At 47.4% G+C, this 17,536-nt stretch overlaps 1 protein-coding gene across 6 annotated transcripts in view; it reads left to right on the top strand.

Moving 5' to 3' along the window:
• The window catches only part of CLEC16A (C-type lectin domain containing 16A), a 239,460-nt gene that overhangs the window by 38,026 nt on the left and 183,898 nt on the right, over positions 1–17,536 (top strand). For all 6 annotated transcript variants that reach the window (XM_030798973.1, XM_030798971.1, XM_030798974.1 and 3 more), the window contains one exon: positions 333–446. In XM_030798973.1, the coding sequence (XP_030654833.1) occupies positions 333–446 (114 nt within the window). The remainder of the gene's footprint in view (positions 1–332; positions 447–17,536) is intronic.

Here is a 17,536-nt window from a genome sequence, read left to right as displayed (position 1 = left end):
AGGAGTGTGTTGGTTTGGCTGTTCTTTCCCACATTGCTCCACTTCAGCCGGATTTGGCTTCACCCAGCCATGAGGGACAGTCTCGCATTAATGCACTTCCTTCCGAGGAAGAGCAGCCAGCCAAATAGGCAACAGTCTGAAGGAGAGACTAACCTTAGAAGAGTGGAACCGAGTCCTGCTTCCTGTGGTTCATTCTTTGAATTTTGCATCGTAGGAATTGCTGCTTAATACAGGACTTAGGTAGCCCAGCCTGGTCGCTTCTGATCCAGGAAGCAAGAGGTTGAAAATACCGCACACTTTCATGCAAATCCCATTTCTTTTTTTTCCGCCAGGTCTTCTTAATTATACATCATGCACCGCTGGTGAACTCGTTAGCTGAAGTCATTCTGAATGGTGATCTGTCTGAGATGTACGCTAAGACTGAACAGGATGTTCAGAGAAGTTCTGTAAGTCATTAGCTTTGGGACTGTTTGACCTTAATAGGAAACCATTGCTCATTTTGCTAATCTGTGTATTTCTCTAAAATCAGAAACTAACATTCTGAGTATATAGCAGTGATGATGCATAAGCTGGTCCAGGATTCAGTGAACCTAATCAGAGTCTTGATTGCATACCTAAGAGAAGCTGGGATCAGGTACCACCTGGATTTGATTGATTGTGTGTTCTTAAACATGGAATTGTACCACTCCGGGCCTTAGGTTGCATATCTGTGAGACACTGTTATCGGGACACAGTGAGAAAATGCCTTATCGGAGGAACTAATCTCTACAGAAGTTGGGCGATGAACATCCATGAATGACTCAGGCCCCAGGTGAGGGCAGTAGAGAATGGCGAGGGGTGTGGCAAATTGGAGAGTGTATGCCACCTTGGCGACCAGCTCCTGTTCCACCCTAGGCTGCTGCCGTTCTGCAGGAATATGGATGTAGGATTACTAGCTTTTTTCATGTTTCTAGAGAAGCGGGACATCCGCACTGTTATGTATAATCTCTAGTTTTAAATGATCATCAAGCTTTGGACTAAGTAGCATGTTTGTGGTCTGCAGGAAGGAGCCTTGGAGTTCCATTTGGTACACTACTGAGGGAAAACACCTGATGGCCAGTGTTGTGACTTCTCTTGAAGCTTTCCCATCTTGTCCTCTGTATATCTCTGCTGTCATCCCTCAGATCCTGCTCACATGTCCTGAGCTCCGGCTGCCTTAATCCTGGTCTGACTTGCTTTTCCCCCAGCATGTCCAGCATTTGTGCCTTTGAACCTGTGCCTTTACCGTACCTACAGCCTGGTTCCTGATGCACCTGGTTCCCTCTTTTCAAAGGTCTTACCCACTCTAAGCTCCTTATGGCAGGGATCTCTCCTGTCACTGAATCAGCTGCAGCCTGGACTGCACAAATGCTCATCTCACTTATGCGGAGCCCAGGCTGCAGCTGATTCATTGACAGGTGAGATCCCTGCCATAAGGAGCTTAGAGTGGGTAAGTGAGATGAGCATAGTGCGTTTTATACAAGGGCTGTTTCATACAGGTTTCCTCTCGGCAGCCAGGTGCTCAGGCAATGGCCAGGCTGGTAAAAGGGCCAGCTCGCCCTGGGGTAGTAGATTTGCTGCCCCACCTACATGAATGGGTGGAATATGACCCTGTGGATGAAAGGCCACCACTGCATGGAGTACGATTACAAGAGGCCCCTGCCCTTCTGCTGGTTTTGGTGTATGATGGTCTGGCCAGGTCATTTTGTTATTCAGGGGAGCATTAGCACCTCTGAAAAGCTTCCCAGAAACTCTGTTCTTGTTAATGGTGGTGGCATTAGTTCAGCTGAATTGAATGGGGCCTTTTCATGGCCCCTGTCTGACCTATCCCTTTCTTGATTCATTCAGCAGTGTTGATGAAGCTCTTTCTTTGCGCCAAGTATCATGCTAGTTCTGGGGATACACAATGTCATAAATAGTCTGTGCCATATTCGAGCTTTACAGTACAGTAGAGAGGTGGACATGAATCAAATATGCAAATAACTCACTGTCTTAACTCTTATAAGTGCTCTAAAGGGAAGAAGTGTTTGGTGAGAGGATTTGGCCTAGAGGTGACAGGGGTGATGTGTTAAAGATTTTCCTAGTGGTCCATCTCATGACAACGCACGGTCTGGCAAATGTACAGCTGACTCAGTTTATGGGGCCCTAGATATTTCTCTGCAACTTTCTTAAACTAGCGTTTGCTAAATGAATGTAAGTCACGGAAGGCTGAGTCAGCAGAACCAGCAGGGCCTCCAGTTAGAGGTGCCGGGTGCCCCGCCAGCCACCTGGCCTCGGGCAGGTTGTTTCACTCCATTTAGAAAACAGGCAGTGCAAGCCCTGCTCTAGACAGCTGATGGAGATGGGGGCAAAATATAAAGTGCCCGCTGGGCACGGTGGCTCACCCCTGTAATCCCAGCACTTTGGGAGGCCGAGGCGGGCGGATCACAAGGTCAGGAGATCGAGACCATCCTGGCTAACACGGTGAAACCCTGTCTCTACTAAAAATACAAAAAAATTGGCCGGGCATGGTGGTAGGTGCCTGTAGTCCCAGCTACTCGGGAGGCTAAGGCAGGAGAATGGCGTGAACCCAGGAGGCGGAGCTTGCAGTGAGCCGAGATTGCGCCACTGCACTCCAGCCTGGGCGACAGAGCAAGACTCGGTCTCAAAAAAAAAAAAAAAAAAATATATATATATATATATGTATATATAAAGTGGCCATCAAGTGCCTGCCGGGTTGCAAACTGGCCACCAGATTCATTTGGTTGGGTCTGTGCAGTGTTTAAAATAAAATTTTATGAATTGCCAACATTAAAATTTAGGAAGAAAAGTGCAGATTTTTGGAATCTTCTCCAACAGTCAGAAGATCTGGTCCCCATCAAGGCACGTTTCTACAGGAAGCTTCGCAGAGCCTGTCCCCATCAGATGAGGCGTGTTTACCTTGAAATCTGCCCACTGCTAACTGGGACTACATTGATGTTCATATGTTAATAGCAACTGGAGATGTATTGGGTCCCTCGGGAGTTTTTTTTTTTTTTTGGTTGCATGATTTCCAGGCCTGAAGATAGCTGCCATGGCTTCATCTCAGATTGTCTTTACTGTAAGATATCCTCTGCAGTGCTGAAGCTAGACTTGGTGTTCTAAGAGATGAAACCAGAGGTTGTTGGGCTGTGGGGTTTGCAGCATTGTTTAGTTATTTTTATTTATTTATTTATTTATTTTATTTTGAGAGGGAGTCTCTGTTGCCCAGGCTGGAGTGCAGTGGCGTGATCTCGGCTCACTGCAGCCTCTGCCTCCGGGTTCAAGCGTCAGCCTCCCAAGTAGCTGGGATTACCGGCATGTGCCACCATGCCCAGCTAATTTTTGTATTTTTAGTAGAGATGGGGTTTCACCATGTTGCCCAGGCTGCTCTTGAACTCCTGACCTCAAGTGATCTGCCTGCCTTGGCCTCCCAAAGTGCTGGGATTACAAGTGTGAGACACTGCACCTGGCCTGCAGCATTTTTTTTCTTTTTTTCTTTTTTTTTTTTTTTTTTTTTTTTTTTGAGGCTGTCTCGCTCTGTCGCCCAGGCTGGACTACAGCGGCACGGTCTCAGCTCACTGCAAGCTCTGCCTCCTGGGTTCACGCCATTCTCCTGCCTCAGCCTCCCAAGTAGTTGGGACTACAGGCGCCTGCCCCCACACCCGGCTAATTTTTTGTATTTTTAGTAGAGACAGGGTTTCACTGTGTTAGCCAGGATGGTCTCAATCTCCTGACCTCATGGTCCACCCGCCTCGGCCTCCCAAAGTGCTGAGATTACAGGCATGAGCGGGCCTGCAGCATTTTTAATGTTGTGATAAGAACACAACGTGAGATCTACCCTTTTAACACATTTTTACTTGTATAATTAACATTATTGTTGAGTATAGGCACAGCATTGTTCAGCAGATTTCTAGATCTCATTTATCTTGCATACTGAAACTTCAGAAGTCCAGTGTGCTATCCATTGCTCTGTGGAGTCACCTGCATGACTGATACTTCATACCCATTGGACAACAACTCTCCATCCCCCCAGCCCCGGCAATCACCTTTCTCCTCTCTGCATGAGTTTGACAATTTTAGATACCTCATATAAGTAGAATCGTGCAGCATTTGTCTTTGTCACTGGCTCATTTCACTTAATGTAATGTCCTCGAGATTCATCCATGTTGTCGCATGTATCAGAATTTATTTCTTTAAGGCTGAATGTGTGTGTGTGTGTGTGTGTGTGTGTTCCAAGAAATATACCACATTTTCTTTTTCTTTCTTTATCCATTTATCCATCATTATGCAGTTTTAGTTTTTTTGATTTTTTTTGGTGTGTTTTGTTTTGTTTTGTTTTTGACAGAGTCTGGCTCTGTCGCCCAGGCTGGAGTACAGTGGCGTGATCTCGGCCCACTGCAACCTCTGTCTCCCGGGTTCAGGTGATTCTTGTGCCTCAGCCTCCCGAGTAGCTGGGACTACAGGCATGCACCACCACACCCAGCTAATTTTGTTTGTATTTTTAGTAGAGATGGGATTTTACCATGTTGGCCAGGCTGGTCTTGAACTCCTGGCCTCAAGTGATCTGCCCGTCTTAGCCTCCCAATGTGCTGGGATTACAGGTGTGAGCCACTTCACCTGGCTTTTATGCAGTTTTTTTTTAATTGAAATTTTTTACTGAGATAATTACAGATTTGCATGCAGTTGTAACAAATAATACAGAGAGATCTTCCTCAGTTTTCCCCAGTGGTAACATCTTGCAAAACTCTAGTACACCCTCGCAAGCAGGATATTGACAGTGATACATAAGATTTATGTTTGAGCAAAAGCAAATTGCAGGTTCCTGGCAACCTCTCAGTTTAGGACACTGGCCGTAGATGAACCATTTAGTTAGGGGAGGTGTTTAGGAGATCTGTCCTCTCTCCTGATATGGCCTCTTCTTAGGAGGAAGGTCTCACCTCCCTTGTGAGAGACACACAAACTGCCTTTGGGATGTAAGAGCTGGTTGTGGTGGACACCTGAACTGAAAATGAGACCCTGTAGTGTGGAGGGAATTGCCAGCCCACATGTGTCGGCTTTCTGCTTCCAGTTACTACCTTTCTCTCAGTGTGAAGTTGAAGTTGGTTGTAATCTGATGACTATCGTTCAGGTTTGGGAAGAGCACAGGCTGAATTCCTTCTGTGACTTGTTTGATAATAGTCCTGGTACGATTTACCTTCCTTCCCTATGAGCGAGAACAGACTCCTATTGTTTCCTGCCCAACTCGGATGTGGTTTGATCATACTTGTTTTAAGTTTCTTGGTCTTTTTTAACCTACTTTCTCCTTCCCGTAATTTGTAGATAAGTTACTGGTATTGCCTCATTTTTACCAGCAGACCTTTCACAAAACCAAACCAAAATTGAAGAGAGAGAAGCAGAGGGGAGCTCACTGTTATTTGAAAGGACTGTAATTTAGGGTTAAATGGAAAACACATCAGCATGGTTAGATGAATGTCTAATTGAAATTCATCTGTGCATTAAAATCATATGGTTCCTGCAAAGGGCTAATTCTTGCTATAATACGAATGCAGAGCAGATAGTATTTCTTGTGTGGGGAAAACGAGTAGGACAACACTAATTCTGAAACTGCTAACATCTGATTGTTTTTGCAGAATGAACATATAGATTAGAATTTGGGATATGCATCATTACTTGTAGGTACTTTTTTTAAAGGACTTTTTTTTCCTCTTGGGTGTCTGGAATGGTTTCCTTCATTTTTGCATTCATTCATTTATTCATCTGTTCATCCATTCCTTCAGCAGCCATCTGTTTTGTACTTGCGCTGAGAGATGAGGGATGTGGTGGTGCACTGGAACGACCTGACCCCTGCCCTCCCTGGCCTTCCCTCCTCCCATGAGGACAGGGACCATGTCTCGGAGATGCCTGTGCCACCTGTGCCATCATGGGGCTTGCCAGAGATGCCCAGGAGGTGTTCGGTGCAGGAATGAATGACTCAGTGGGTGAAGTGGTAGCAGAGTCACAAGGGCTCTTGTGACATTCTTGTAATGACTCTCAGAGCAGAAATCACTTCCTAGCCTGCCCCTTGAATGCCGCCTTCTCTTTGCCTCAGGGGCTGGGTTTGCAGTGGGCTGCTTTTGGTGCTGTTCCGTGTTCCACCTCCAGAGGCAGCCTCGTGGAGTGGGTGCTGTAACCAGTTTCCCTGGGCTCCTCAAATCCTGGTCCCTGATTTTACTAGGTATTCCCGGGCCTCAGTTTCTTACTTCTCCAGTGAGAATAGCAAACGTGGGTTTATGATGAGAATTAAGTGCCGTGTAAAGTGCTTACTCCAAAGCCTTTTTATGTACACAGCAAGTGCATAAATATTAGATGTTAACATTATCTGGGACCTCCTTCCCTGGGCTTACAAGCTGTCTCTGGACTGACGAATGTGGAAAGAGACACCATGAGCCCCTCAGAGAGGTGGCTTTTAAGCAGACACCAAGGCACAGAGGGAGAAGTGTTAGTAATAACAGTGATGATGAAACAACACCAATGTTAGCCATTGCCATTGAGTGATGGTAGGTGAAGCCCTCTGTGTGTATACTGTGCTCTCCATTCAGCCAGACCCAGATTTAATTTCTGGAAAGTGCAAATACTGTTGTTGTTGTTGTTGTTGTTGTTGTTGTTGTTGTTGTTGTTGTTTTTGAGACAGGATCTCGCTTTGTTGCCCAGGCTGGAGAGCAGTGGTGTGGTCCCAGCTCACTGCAGCCTCAGCCTCCCCAGGTCAAACGATCCTCCCACCTCAGCCTCCTGAGTAGCTGGGACTACAGGCACATGCCACCATGCCCAGATAACTTTTGCTTTTTTTTTTTTTTTTTGTGGAGGTGGGGTTTCGCCATGTTACCCAGGCTGGTCTCGAACTCCTGGGCTCAAGCAGTTCACCCACCTTGGCCTTGCAAAGTGCTGGGATTACAGGCATGCGCCATCACACCCAGCTGGAAAGTATAAATACTTAACTGCTAATGTGGATTCATATGGTTGGCTGGTTGTTAAGTCAGGGTCTGAGGATTCTGGGGCAGAATAGGCTTGCTTATCTCTACATAAGGACATTGACAGTCTGTCTGTAGATACCAGCTTAGCAGTTAAGATGGTTTCCAGATGATTCTCTGGACACCTGTCACTTCTAGTAGCAGGACTCTGCCCAGCCGGATAGTCCACCAGGATATGGTTTGTGGAGGCAGTGGCTAGGAAAGTAGCAGCCTTGCTTCTCTAGGTTGTGTGTTTGCAGATTCAGAGCGTTAATCATTGACTTAGCTCCCCTGGTCGCTGCTGCAGGGCTTTCTTTACAACTCAAACTTGAATCCGACTTCAGCCGAGTTTCCCACGTGCTGAATGTATCAGGCAGGATAGCACCTCTTCCGGCCAGGATTAGAGTTCCTGAGTCTTTTAGTGACCCTGACTGTACTCATGATCCCCCAGCTAATCAGTGCTGGTTCCAAGGCGCACACATTCTTCTTCTTGAAAATGCTAATAGGCTTCTGGGAGAAGGTTGACTGTGAATATCAAAGGGTAAAGATAGACTTCTATAAATTAAGGGCCTTAATTGACCCATCGCAAACATTGCCACAAGGGAATTAGAGCTTGGTGTATATTCTGTCTTTTGGCTTTGCCGTTGAGGTCTATCCCCTAATCGCTCACTGCAGTTACAGCTCTGAGGTGCCATTCTTGCCCACCGAAGTATTGAATGTGGCAGCTCTGGTTTACGTTTAAGAGGATTTGATATAATCAAAATCCAGAGTGCAACATGAGGTCCAGTACTAAGGAGCGTAGCGTATTGTTGTCTGAGAAACAGTTGCCTCTCCCTGTTTCCTGGGGCAGAAGCTGGGCTGGACGACTGAGGAGGGTCTCAGAATGTCCCTTAGTATTTGAGAAGGGAGCAGCCTTTAGCCAGGGCCGCAGGCGACTGTGACCAAAGGCCCGGGGTTTTGGCCTTGGGCCAGCTAGCCAGAGAAGGGGCAGGTGCCTTCATTGCTACATCCTGGAGAAGCCAACTGGTAACAATGGAGTGGGCGCAGTGGGCAGGGATGGGAGCAGGAGGCAGATGGGGAAGAAGCCTTGTGACTCAGACCCTAGCTGGCTTTTCTATATCTGTCCTGCAGTGTGACACAGAATGGGCTTGGGGCAGCCACAAGGCTGGAGGCAGCTCCATGTAGAATGGGGACCTTTTCTGGTTGCGTCGGGCCATTGGTGACTTCTGGGTTTCAATTAAAATCAGAAAATTGAGGGTGAGGACAGACAAATGAGGTATGCACCACTTCTGGCCTCTGTCCCCTGTGGCATTGTTAGTTTTCATGAGTGGGCTAGCCTCTTTGGATATTTGTGATTTTTAACCTGATTTTGAGTTACCTGAAGCCAGGTCAGTACTATTTATTCAGATATTCAACAGATAATTATTGAGTAGGTGCCAGGCACTGTTCTAGGCCCTGGAGATATATACCTAGTGAACAAAACAAAAACCTTGACCTCCAGGAACTTGAGTCTCATGCAGAGAGACAGAGGAACAATAAAGCGAATAGTAACATCGGGGCATGTTAGATGTGAGAAGCCCTGGGAAAACAGTAGTGAAGCAGAGGATGGACATGGGCAATGCTCGGAGGCTGGAGTGTTACAGTTCTCAGTAGGGTGGCTGGGGTTGGCCTTGTTGGGAAGGTGAAGTGGAAGCACAGACTCAGAGGAAGCAAGATAGTGAGTCATGTTGGTATCTGGAGGAAGAGCATTTTGGTCATAAAGAACAGCATGAACCTGGGAGGCGGAGCTTGCAGTGAGCCGAGATCGCGCCGCTGCACTCCAGCCTGGGCGACAGAGCAAGACTCCATCTCAAAAAAAAAAAAAAGAACAGCCGGTGCACAGGCCTTGCTGTGGGATGGTGCCTAGTGTGTTGGAGGAACAGCAAAGGGCAGTGTGGCAAGGGCATGGGAAGTAGGAGATGAAGTTGGGAGAGAACAAGTATCCGAGGCACATGGCGCCTGTGTGCCATTGGAGGACTCAGGAGTTGCTGTGGAAGGAGACTGGAACCTCTTCGTCTTTGTGTCCCCATGTTTAGCATGGTTCCTGCAGTCAACGTTGATTGTCTTGTTGTGACAAGTCTCAGTACGGGAATCAAACACGTATCTCTAATGAGCGGTGGACATCCAGTCTCGGGCAGTGCCAGAGTCCTTGCAACTGGTTTTGCTGCAGGATGCTTTGCCTGATGGGAGCCTGGGGGCTGCACGTGAGCAAGAAGGGGGCATTTTGCTCACTTCTCAGAGACCCCTGCCCTTTCTGGGCATTCCAGCAGAGTTCACAACAGTGGGGTGGTGGTGAGTCATTCATTTCATGCCTGAGGGCAGTGCAGCTCTCATCCCTGGAGGCGATTAAGGAGTGGGAGTTTCCCTAGAGAGTTCTGAGGCCAATTGAGTAGCAGATCCTGGCTGGCCTGAAATTGATTGTCTGCCGACCACTTGCTGGGTTGCTTATAACGTGGCCCCAGGACAGCTTCCTGGTAGCCTCCAGATATGCACAGGGACAGATTTGTTAGTTTCGTGGGCAAAGAGAACAAAAAATACAATACGTTACTGTTAACCACCGTCACCCTTCTGTGCAATAGAACACCGGATCTCGCTCCTCCTGTCTCATTGGAACTTTGTACCTGTTGACCAACCTCTCCCCATCTTCCCCATCCACATCCCTGCATCCCTTCCCCGCCCGGTCTCCTGTAACCACTGCTCGCTCTACTTCTATGAGATCGACTTTGTTTAGATTCCACAAGTGAGTGAGATCATGCTAGAAGAGAGGTTTTTGAATGTTCTCACCACAAAGAAATGATAAATACATGGGGCGATGGATATGCTAAATACCCTGATGTGATCATTACATGACGTACACGTGTATTAAAACATCAAATCGTACCCCATAACCATGTACAATTATAATGCATCCATTAAAAAATAAAAATAAAAAAGAGAAAAAGATAACATTATACAGCTTTATTCACTCAAATAATATTGTGCTGGGTGACACTTGAGTTCTGAGTGGGTCATTTTCTGACCTGAGCAGAATGTGCTCCATCTGTGAAGCAGAGGCCGGCTGCCATACTTACCCTTGTGGACTCCCTGCCGCGAGTAATTGTTGAGCCCCTACAAGTTGCAGGCAGGTGCTGTGAATGAACAAGACATCTGTCCCTTCCCTGATGATCAGTTTGTGGGGGATAGACAGTAAGCCAGCTCATCCTCACAAATTTAAGATTTGGATATGGGAAGGAAATAGAAGCAACTTTGGGAGGTGTGATGAGGGAAGCCCCCCTAAGGAGAGAGCCTAATATTGAGAACTGAGGTCAGGGAGCTAGGCCTGCTGAGAGTTGAGGGGTGGGGTCGGGGGGCATGGCCAAAACATGAAAAACGGTGAGTCAGAGACCTCTGTGGGAAGGAGTTGGGAGTATATGGGATCAGGAGAGAGGCCAGTATTCAAGAAATATCCTGGGTTGGCGCAAGAGAGGGACGGTTTTCGTTTTATAGAAGATGAACCTGGCCGGGCTTGGTGGTTCATGCCTGTAATCCCAGCACTTTGGGAGACCGGGATGGGCAGATCACTTGAGGCCAGCCTAGACAACATGGTAAAACCCTGTCTCTTCAAAAAATACAAAAATTAACTGGGTGTGGTGATGTGTACCTGTGGTCCCAGCTACTCAGGAGGCTGAGGTGGGACGATCTCTTGAGCTTGGGAGGCGGAGATTGCAGTGAGCCGTGATCGCACCACTGCACTCCAGCCTGGGCAACAGTGTGAGACTCTGTCTAAAAAAGAAAGAAAAGAAGGCAAGCTTACTTGTTTGTCTCATTGAACATCTCATTTCACGCTCATAATGAAAGAGAGCAAGGTGGTGTTATTGTCACATGCTCCCCATGAGGAAGCCAAGGTTCCCAGAGGTTAAGTGATTGTTCCATTGGGATGGCAGGTGACTAGCCCCAAATCTCATGCTGTTTCTGTTCCATGTCTTTTTATCACCACTTGCAATTATGTTTTCCAGTTTGGCATGAGATGTCGGGGCAGTGTAGCACTTTGAGCTGTTTCAAGTAACAGAGAAGAACCAATATTTTGCAGTTCATCTTTTTCAAAATAGAGTAAAATACTCATTCCAAAGAAATACCCTTTGGTATTGTCATTGTTTAGTAAGGGAGTGTGAGATGCCTCATTTTGTGTGATTGAAGAGGCCTGTTCAATGCTCGTGAGGCTCTTGCAATTAATTCATCCCATAAGCATTCCCTCTTGATTGAATGCCAGAGACAGTGCCAGACATGCTGCTTGGCATTGAGAGGGACAGAGAAGATGACCTGGGATGGAGAAGGCAAGGGAGAGGAGGCTGGCCCCCTGCAGTCTTAGTGACACGCCAGAGGTCACTTTCCAAGAAGGAATTGCAGCACCGTCTTGATGTTACCTGCTCCCCATCTCAGCGTCAAGTGCCGAGCACGCAGCTGCAAGAGGCCTGTGAGTGCTGTGAGTCTGTTCCAATTTCTGAGAGATGGACATTTCCTTGCTTTATGCCTCTGCAGCTGCAACACCCTTGAGAACTGGTAATTTCGTGGAGAACAATGCCGTGTTCTCCTTGTTAATGGAAGTGGCCTGCTACCTTTGCATGTTCCCCACTCCATAGCTTTCATTTTCTCCTTTACATTTGGCAGTGCTGTCAAATCGCCTCACTGATGTTGCAGCTGTGCATTCTTCATGCGTGTTTGGGCTTTGGTTCCACAGCTCCACGTGGCTCCTGGATTGGCGAGTAAGGCATATGTCTGTACATCACCCTGGGGTACATCATCCATCTGGTGCTTGCTTGCCAGTCACCTCCTTCCAGATGAGAACAGGTTCAGTCTGCTGCACTCATCACCCGGCTTCCTTTTTCAGCCAGTGGCCAAGCCATGTGCTACAGTGCTGTTGGTTACAGTGGGTGTAACCTCCTGTGACTTTTTGTCTCTGTGTATGTCAGATAAAAATGTGAAAAGATGTGTATGTCTGTGGTCCCAGCTACGTGGGAGGCTGAGGCTGGAGAATCGCTTGAACCCGGGAGACGGAGGTTGCAGTGAGCCGAGATCGCACCACTGCCGTCCAGCCTGGGTGACAAAGTAAGACCCTGTCTCAAAAAAAAAAAAAAAAAAAGTGAAAAGAGTCACATTATAGACAACCATATAATTGTCAGGTCAGAGGGCCACCTGTTGAGTGACGTTTAAACTGTCACTGTGTTTTTGTTGCAAAGAGCTACCTGTTTTTCTGATTAGAGTGACATCGGCATGGCCTAGTCTTTACATCAGTGCTCCCGGGAGGCTGGCCCAGCGTTGGGAGGTGCAGCAAATGCATATGGAAGGGAATGGTGTTTGAGCCATGTGGCAGGAAGGTTATGCACCTGGGCACTGGAGCTAGATTCTTCCTAGGTTCAAATCCTGCCTCTGCCTCTCACTAGTGGGTGACCTTGAGCAAGGTCCTCACCTGTGTAGTTCCTTGCCCCATTCGGTTATTTGTACGATAAAGCAAGACAATGTATATAAAGTGTTCAGGGCCATGCTGGGCGCATTTTAAGTGTTCACTGAGTATTCAGGATGGCTGTTATTACCTGGAAAGAGTAACAAGAGTGTGCCATCTCTTGGCACCTCTCAGCAGCACTATTGGGGAGATGTTAATATGATGCCCATTGATGGCTGTGGCAACTGAGACCTGTAGAGGAGAAGGTAGGAAGCAGTGGAGCCAGGATTCAAACCACGGTGGATGGGACCCTTGGCCTCTGAATCCCACCCTGGCTTTGTACCTTGCTCTGTACCTTGCCAGTCCTGGCCCCTGAGGTCGGAGATGGGGAAGGTTAGCCAGGGGCCCAGGAGCATGTTGGGGAGGCTGAGACTAGCCCACTAACAAACCAGAAGGCCAGCGAGCAGTAAGTTGCTAGGAGCTTGGGAGTCAAGTTTAAAGCACAGAACATGACTGTTCCTTAAAAGCCCGTCCCCTGCCCTCTCTTCCATCCTCGTGATCTGTTTGCCAGGGGGTTGAAGGGCAATGAAAATTTCTCTGGTGCCCCCTTGCGCCAGGCATTTTGCCTGTTGGATCCCACACTACCCCCATGGTGGCGTGTCATATGGAACTACTCTTGTCTCTGTTTTACAGATGAGGAACTGAGGCTCCTGTGGTCAGGGTCGCTTGGCTAGTAGAAAGTCTCAGACTTGGGGCCAGGTCTGCCTGGGCATGGTTTTTGTTAGTCAACATGGCCTGCCTCCTTTCTTAAGGGGAAAACCTTTCTCCTGCTTCTCAAATCGCTTAGCAGAGCCGTTTGAGGAAGCATCCTCAGAGGGTGAGTAGGGTCGGCCTGGGAGAGTCTGGAAGGGTCTTCTTAGCTTGAGTATCACAACAGCTTTGATAGATTCAGACAAAATGATTCAGACAGAATCCCAGGCCCCGGGATCTCTCCTTCCCTGCCCTAATGCCTCTGGCCACCAGTCTCTCTTTCCTTCGTGCTCAACCAAGATTCTTCCCTGGGCAGGCTGCCTGGTGCCCTTACATCCCCTTTCCTGATCACTCACCAGCCACTGCCTTCTCCCCTCCCTGCTGCACCACTGAATAGATGCTGAGAAACCCACTCAACACATTGCATCTGTAGGGCATTGAGTCAAGGCATCCGATATCTCTTCTGAGGCTGTGAGCGTGAAGAACCCCTTTGTGAGCAGCACGGGCTAGCGCCTGACTGAGAGGCTACTGGCTGGCCCGGGACCACTGCCCTGACTTGCTGCAAAGTCCAGTGGCTGTGCATCTGCCCCTACCTGGGGAGCTGGCCAAGCACCTTGGGTCCAAGGGTAGCACCACTGTCACCAAGCACCAGCCCCAGGTGACCTAGGCCTTAGCAGAAATAAAAGGCGAGTGGCTTCTTCTGGGCACACCTAGCGAGCTGGCTCCTCCTGGGCTCTGAGCTGGCTTTCCTACTATTCTCACCTTCCTGAGCATGCTGCTGAAGTCCTGTTGACATCCAAGACTTGTATCAGTCATTTCCTCCTCTATCAAGCCCTCCTAAGCTCCCCATATGCCTCCCAGCCTTGGCACATTTTCCCTCCCTTCCTCTGCAGCCCCATCACTCTTGTGTGAACCTCTTCTCTTCCAGCGTCTGCACAGGCCATGTGGCAATAAATGCAGGATTCACCAGGATTCACCTGTCTGGGGTGGACTGTGGGCTCTGAGATCGGTGGCCTGTGGGCTCTGAGAGGTGTGGCCTGTGGCTTCCTGCTCTTACCTGAGTCCCCCTCATTTCATCAGTGGTCAGTGAATCCAACTCTCCTGCCTGTTCGCTTTGTCCTACCTTGTATTTAGGGCATTACAGCAGTCCGACTTCATTGAAAATCCTCTTGGTAAACTTTTTGGTGTTTTTTGTTTGTTTGTTTTTGAGACAGGGTCTTGCTGTGTCACCCAGGCTGGAGTGCAGTGGCACGACCACAGCTCATTGCAGCCTCAACCTCCTGGGCTCAAGTGATCTTCCTGCCTCAGCCTCCCAAGTAGCTGGGACTACAGGCATGCACCACCATATCCAGCTAAGTTTTGTCTTTTTGTAGAGACAAGGTCTCACCGTGCTTCCTGGGCTCATCTTGAACTTCTGGGCTCAAGTGATCCTCCTGCCTTAGCCTCCCCAGATCTTGGGATTACAGACATGAACCACTGTGCCCAGCCTGGGAAACTTTTTAAATTGAGGAATCACATAAATACAATAAAGTACATAAAGGTTTAGTAATCTTAGATGTACTGCTTGATGATTTTGTACACATGATTATATTCATGTATAATTCGAGTCAAGATGGAAAACATTTCTGGTATTCCCATAAAGCCCCTCCTCAGTTTGTAACCCATACCTCCACCCCACCCAAGAGAATCACCATCCTAACTTCTAAACTTGCCTTTTCAATGTTTTTTTTAAATTGTGATAAACATAAAATTCACTCTCAACTATTCTTAAGTGTTCAGTTCAGTGGCATTAATGCATTTTGTAAAGATGTTCTGTACATTTAAATAGTGCTGGTAATATTTTCTTGTGCTAGTAATAAAATTTTCTAGTGCTGGTAATATTTCAATAGTGCTGGTAATAGAACAACTGAATGATGTAGAAGCAGGTAGAGCAGAAAGTGAGAGTTCCTCCAACCTCAGTATCTTCCTCAGAGGGAACCACTGTTCTCAGTTTGTATATGCTTCCAGACCTTTCTCTGTGTATTTTCATGTAAGTATCAACCCAGGAATACATGATATACACATATGTTTCAGTCCTATAGTTTTGGTTTTATTTTAACCATAAACTGAATCATTAATTGTTGATTGATTGCAACTTGCTTTTTCATGTGCAGCCTGTGTCCAGGTCTTTGTAAGCTGCTGTACACACACCTGGTGGAACAGGTTCTGTTCGACATCTGACTTCTCAGCCATGTGTCTCCTCTCCTTCACTCAGGCACCCAGTCTTTGGTTGTTTCCATCCTCCCTCCCATCCCATTGCTGCCCTTTGCAGAGTTTCTGCATGCAGATTCCTCCATTCCCTGAAAGACTGACCCCTGGGGATTCACCTTTCCCAAAGTATTTGACTTTTGAAAAAGCAAGGACCAAACAAAGCCTTAGGTGAAGGGGTTGAAGGCTGATGGAAGAGATCATTAACCAGCAGGCAGGTGCAGATGTTTAGGGAGTAGTTAGGCCCCGGGGCACCTCTAAAATGTCATTGCTGACTGTCAGCTGGCCCTGACCCCAGAAGCCAGCCCGAATATCCAGCTGCAGAGCTCAAGGCTCCCTTGTGTTTCACTGCAGTCGGCAAAGAGGCTCCTTCCCTTCATGCTCCTCCTGCAGCCCAGCCTCAGGCACCTGGGAGATGAGCGCGTGGTGAAACCTAAACCAGTGGCATTTGGGACATATAGACCTTCTTTGCAGAATAGTTTTCCCTGGGGCATATGTTGTGTACTTTCTTTATGAGAAAATCAACCCAAACGCCTTGTGATTTCTTACTCTGAAGTGGGCTTTTCCACTTCTGGTTAGTTTGGGTGAGCTTGCTCTTTCATTGTGCTACGTTTAGCTCCTGAGAATGTTTGGCTTTTTTTTCCCCTTCTTTCCCTCCCTTCTCCTTCTTCTCCTTTTTTCGTCATTCTTTCTTGCCCTTTGGGTACAGCCTGGTACAAACATTCATTCCTACAGCCATGAGGTCACTCAGCAGCAGCCTGTCCACCCCTGCTCTGGTCCAGGCACCGTGGGGTAGAGCTGAGAGCACAGTGGCAAGAGGAGGGACAGGGACTCTTCTCCTAGGGGCTTCAGACTGGAGCATCCTTGGAGGCTGGCAGCCAGAAGGAGGGTGACAGGAGCAGCAGAAATGGTCACAAATCTGTGCCCACACTTCCCAGCCAAATTCTACCAGCCTCTGTATGCTAACTGTGATGTTTTGGTGTTAGCTTTAAGAAAAAACAAACAAACAAAAAACAGGTTTTTAAAATGTAGCATAAAAGGTAGCAAAAATAGTCCTTAGTCCCAATGTCCAAATGACCCCTGCTGAATTTTTATTATATATATTTATATTTATATGTTTAGAGACAGGGTCTCACTGTGCAGCCCTGGCTGGTCTTGAACTACTGGGCTGAAACAATCCTCCCATCTCAGCCTCCCAAAGCGCTGGGATTATAGACATGAGCGCCACACCCAGCTGAATGTTTAAAATAAAGTTAATATATGTTCATGATTAGAAATCTCAAACCAAAGGTATAAAATTAAAAAAGTGGGTGTGTACACAGTGCCACTGCTTTTTTTTATTCCCCCAGATGCCAATACGTTCTTAGGCATCTTTCCAGGAAAAGTCTTGTTTACACCATCACGTATAGCCTTTGAAAAGCTTTACGTGAAAGGGACCCTACTGCGTACTCTGTTCCTGCTTTTTCATCCTGGTGCTGAGTCTGCATCAGTTTATCTAGGAATAAAAAGGCCCCAGTCTTCTTAGATTCCCACCCTTTGGACAAACAGATCATAATTACCAACAACTCCCCTATCGATGGACATTTAGGTTATTTCCAGTTGTTTACTGGAAGGTCGTGTTATAAAGGTTTGAAATTTCCCCAGTAAGCATGCCCTCCCACATCAGACACCTGATCACTGAGAAAAGCAGATCCCTTTGGAAAGTTTTAAAATTCATTCTTGCAGCTGATTTTTTTTTCTTTTTTTAGATGTAGGCAGGAAAAGAAGGTAACGTTTTGTGTTAGATGTTCACCATTTCTGCACTCTCTGAAGGAACTTTATTATTTATTTATTTATTTTGAGACGGAGTCTCACTCTGTTGCGCCCAGGCTGGAGTGCAGTGGTTTGATCTTGGTTTACTTCAGCCTCCGCCTCCCAGGTTCAATCGATTCTCTTGCCTCAGCCTCCCAAGTAGCTGGGACTACAAGCGCCCGCCACCACACCTGGCCAATTTTTTGTATTTTTAGTAGAAACGGGGTTTCACTGTATTGGCCAGGCTGGTCTTGAATTCCTGACCTCAGGTGATCCACCTGCCCGG

Source organism: Nomascus leucogenys, chromosome 18, assembly GCF_006542625.1.
Source record: "Nomascus leucogenys isolate Asia chromosome 18, Asia_NLE_v1, whole genome shotgun sequence".
Taxonomy (NCBI): domain Eukaryota; kingdom Metazoa; phylum Chordata; class Mammalia; order Primates; family Hylobatidae; genus Nomascus; species Nomascus leucogenys.
Note: the sequence above shows the minus strand (reverse complement) of the source record. Positions and strands in the feature narration are given on the sequence as shown.